The sequence below is a fragment of the Octopus bimaculoides genome, chromosome 8 (genome assembly GCF_001194135.2).
Source record: "Octopus bimaculoides isolate UCB-OBI-ISO-001 chromosome 8, ASM119413v2, whole genome shotgun sequence".
Lineage (NCBI taxonomy): Eukaryota > Metazoa > Mollusca > Cephalopoda > Octopoda > Octopodidae > Octopus > Octopus bimaculoides.
This window is the reverse complement of record NC_068988.1, coordinates 13334080-13338959: the sequence shown is the minus strand read 5'-3', so window position 1 is coordinate 13338959 and position 4880 is coordinate 13334080. Positions and strand designations below refer to the sequence as shown.

Here is a 4880-nt window from a genome sequence, read left to right as displayed (position 1 = left end):
ATATATTTATTGTGTGTGTGTGTGTGTATGTATGTAGGCATGCATCTATGTTCGTATATACTATACATATGTCTTCATATGTGTATGTGTGTGTGTAAAAGAGAGAGAGAATATCAGTTTTACTGTTGTATTGTGATCATAAGATTTACATAAAAACTAACATAAGATAGCTTTAATAAAGTAAATTGTGAGATGGAATTTACATATGTGAACAAGTGTGCAGAGACACTATGTAATTATGTCACCAAATGATTTTGCACCTTGCTATCAAGATGTGAGCAAAATATAAAATTCTGATTTTCATAGGAAGTTGACGGAGAAAACAAAATAGCATTCATAATGGGTTTTTTTATTTTTTTATCCTTTTGCAATTCCCGTTCATGATGTATAATAATGATCGAAACCAGTTTGGGACTGGTTAACATTGACCTCATTAACTGACAGAAAAATGCAGATTATAACAATAAATTTTGTAAATTGTCTTTATGACTTACTATATAAAAGACAAATGGGCATGTTAGATGTACCCTAATTGCAGCCACACATATTCATCAGGAATAATATTAGCTAATGAGAGGCCCAACTTCACATATAGCACTCAGGGTGATTCTTTGAGACATTTTAAAAGAAATATGCACCTTTTAAGCCATCAAATATGGTAATCAGATGAATGAGGACAGCACTCATGGTCTTTTGTAATGTCTCAGTGAACTATAAAGAAAATGAGAGAAAGAAATCATGGCTCACAAGTTATCCTCAATGCAGAAATTTGTTTCTCATGCTTGCAAATAAAGTGAGCTCTGCTAAAGTTATCCACGGGTCACATGGTGAGATTAAACCAGGTGATGGATTAAGTTTGCCACCCAAGAACAGATATAGTAAATTCAAACTTTCATACAGTTTCTGTCTATAGAATTTCACTCCCAAGATTTGGATTAACTCAACACTGCTCTAGAAGTTCCTGTCTTGAAATGCCATTCAGTGGAGTTAAACCCAGAATTATGTTTGTAACGCAAATTTCTCAACCATGCTTCCATTTGTATACATTGAGAGGATTAGATTGCCGGTTGTCCATGATGGGTTGGTAGGGATTCAAACCCCAACCACAAAATAATCAGTTAGAGATCACGAGTATGATTGATCAATAAGTTGATCAAGCAGCATGAAGTTGTAACATGACATGGATTCTTGGATGTTCTAAAATCTGTCCCCTTTTTACCCTCCTTAAACAGTTTGGTACCTAACTCACCAAACAGACCACCTTGAGCTAGAGATGGCTTCGGACACAATGTACAGCAGTCAGCCTTCAACAAGACACAGCATGGTTTTCTCCTCCCAACTGGTGGTTATACTATCTGCATTTTTCTTTCCTTGATAGCCAACGCAGCAAATCATTTACATTGTTTGAGTTTTCTTCTTTTATAATACACAACAATGATCTTCAACAATAAAACAAACACCAACAGGAAACTCGCATGACAAGCTCATAACTTAGAAATTAAAATACTACTCCATGGTAATACAAAATAAATAAATAAACCAATAAATAAATAAATAGAAACACAGCTGGTTTCTATAAAAATTATATATATATAAGAACAGATCCCTGCAGTACACCAGATGACATCTCATAGGGTGAAGAATGCTGTCTTAGAACCGTGACCACCTCTTTTTGGCTAAGAATGAAGGACTCTAACCAGTTAAAAAGATCATCTTTCACACTCATTGCAGAGTTTTGCCATAAGTCTTTTGTGTGGCACAGAATTAAAAACTTATAAACCCCTTTCTAGCAATTCAGAAAAAAATCTTGATAAATATTCTTTCATATGTATATGAAAGAAAAAGAAATTCTGAATAATTACAAAAATTTATAACCATTGAGTCATTATAAAAGTAAAATTATAATTACTGAAATGAGAAATAAATACTAAGGAGATAGAATCAAAGAGGTGAGGAAAAGCCAAATCAAATAAAAGTTCTATGACTGTGTGGTTATGAACCTGAAACCAAACTGCATGGTCTCAGGTTCAGTTTCACATCATGTCATCTTGGGAAAGTGTTCTTTTTTTTACTATAACCCCAGGCAAACTGAAATCACATGAGTGGATTTGGTAGATGGAAAAAGTGGGTGGGGCGGATTTATTGGTAGAGTTTAATAGCTTAAGTAATTTGAGGTCAATAATGGTAAAGAAAGATAAAAAAAAACTATTCACATATTTTATTATATCTTTAAAATTCTGTTCCGTATTATAATACATATTCATTTTATGTGATGTTATTTTCTTATTTGCTCCGAGCATTTGGCACTATTTTATGAACTTGTAACTTTTAATTACAGAGAATGTTCCATTTATTTTCACAATAAGATAAAGCAATCACACACAATTGGAAATGGAAGGTAGGAAAGCTTTCTTTTCTTTTTCTTTTCTTTTCTTTTGTCTTATTGTCATGAGCAATTAAGAACAATGTTAAAAAAGTAAAAAAAAAAAAAATGCTGAATTGGAAACACAAGATGGAAAAGAGAAACAGTAACATGATTTCTGACAGTATTGATTTCCTGCTTTTTGAAATATTGATTTTTTTGAGATCCTCAATCATAATATTGAATTAAGCAGAGAAAAGACATGAACTGGGTGGTTGAGGAGCATCTGACATATTATACCAAATATCAGCTGGAGGTTTGCTGCCATCTCCAACCACATACACTGCTATGGGCCAAAATGGGGGAAAATATTTCCAGTTGCTTGAACTGTTAGAAATAACAAAATAAATCATATCTTAAAAATAGTGATGAAAACATTAGATAAAGCAATATCTAAAATATTCCTAAAAAAATACTGGATTATCGTGACAAGAATTCCTTAGATCATAGATCTGTTCAATCACAGTGTGCCTTGAGCTAAACAGCAATAAGTACTCCAGTGCTGAAGATATCACCATTCGTTCTTCCCTCAACCCTCTATTCATGAACAACACAGCTCATATCATCGAATTCCTAATACACAAAAATGAGAACGTAATTTTTTTTCCTGCAACAATTCAAAGGTTTTTCTCTCACTAAGATTTCATTATATTGATTATTTTTGTAATCAATATCATGGAATCTTAGTGAGAGAAGGTTAATTCAATCAAACATATTGACTATATAAGGAAGATATTATATCTAATCAAATTAACCTGATAATATTGCTGATTGAAGAGACATTAATGAAGTGATTGCATGAAGGCAGCTCTTGTTGATCTTTGCTGACCATAAGGTTGCAGGCATACAGATTTATCTTACATAAATCATATAAAAGACTTATATCATTGCTACTCATAAATAACATCCACAACAAAATGTCAAACTTATTCAAGGTCTTTGGTTGAGACTTGGAACAAAGCAACAACAACAAAAATATGTTTACTGTTTATATTAGTTGAACTGGTGTCCTCATCTTGATTTCACTGTTTCAGCTGTTGTACTCCAGCCTTCTTTGGGTGTTTTGTGTTGAGCTTGGTTGTTGTATTGGAATTTCAAACCTAATCTTTTATTTGATCCATGGGGGTACACTGTTATCATGCTGCTCTCTGTGTTTTGTGACATTTTTTTTTTTTGCTTCAGTTGATTTTTTTTTGTGAATTACCTTAGTGCCTTGCTTGGGATTGAACTCAGAACCTCTAGGTGACTGCACTACATTAACCAATGTCTTTATCTACTACCCTATGCCCATACTTCACAAAAAAATGTCACAAAACATGGAGCAGAATGAGGACAGTGTATCCCATGAATCAAATAAAGGGTTTAGTTTGAAATTCAGATATAACAACCAAGTTCAACACAAGACACCTTAAGAGGTCTGGAGTGTACAAAAGCTGAAACAGTGAAATCAACAATCAAGATTAAGACACCAATCTGACTAATATAAACAGTATACATAATACAAATCCTTCATCTCACAAATATAGAATTAAATATTAATTATAATAATATTGGTTTCAAATTTGGGCACAGGGCCAGCAATTTCAGGAGAGGGAGTAAAGCAATTACATCGACTGGTACTTATTTTATTGACCTGGAAGGATGAAAGGCAAAAACCTAAAATATGGGTGGAAGGAAGGGCTAGTCGATTACATCAATGTCAGTGCTCAACTAGTACTTATTTTTGAAGTTCATTCGCAGACAGTTAAAATGGTTAAAAACGCCGTTCGATATTATTGCACTTAAGTGCTACTGTAGTTTTGATGATTCATTGTCAGATATCAAAGCCATCCAGATTTATCGTTCTTCCTCCAATTCTTGTCCAGACTGTTTCTTCTCCCATCCAAACTGTGTTCGTTCGTCTTGTCTTCCTCCTGCTAGTTTGTGGAGGAGACAATGTTTGCCCAGATACCACAAAACTCCCATGGAGCAGGTTAGTTCATTTCTATAGCTTCATATTTATCTAGTCTACGTTTAATCGCTTTAAATCACCCCATTTCTTTCACTTTGTCTTCCTCCAATTATTGTTTATGTCGGCAAAGCAATGTTATTTCCGTTGATTATCTTTTAGAAAATACATTTTTATTTCATTTCTGATGTTTTATCAACGATGTTTCAATGTTTTAATCTTTATATAAACTTCCCCCAGCCACATTTAACGTCTTAATTTAGGTTGTAAAAATACAAAATTATAATAAGTTCAGATAATTGTATCGAAAAACTATAAACACCTTTAATGTGTCTAATGTGTCTCTAAGACATTAAGATATATTTATGGAATTGTTTATATTTTAATTTATGTTTTAAATATAAAATAAGACATTAGGCTTTTTACTGTGATGGGAAACTTATTCTAAGCCTTACAGTATAGCCTTGGTTGATATGAATATGGGTGTAACACATTAAACTACATTTGTAT

General features: G+C 32.9%; 1 protein-coding gene across 2 annotated transcripts in view; it reads left to right on the top strand.

Moving 5' to 3' along the window:
- Positions 1 to 4880, top strand: part of LOC106879199 (vacuolar protein sorting-associated protein 28 homolog) — a 24012-nt gene that overhangs the window by 4960 nt on the left and 14172 nt on the right. The window contains exon 2 of one of the 2 annotated variants that reach the window (XM_052969955.1): positions 2339 to 2398. In XM_052969955.1, the coding sequence (XP_052825915.1) occupies positions 2392 to 2398 (7 nt within the window). In that variant the 5' untranslated portion in view covers positions 2339 to 2391. Of the gene's footprint in view, positions 1 to 2338; positions 2399 to 4238; positions 4395 to 4880 lie in introns of those variants that run through there. The other variant, XM_014928663.2, reaches the window with a different exon arrangement.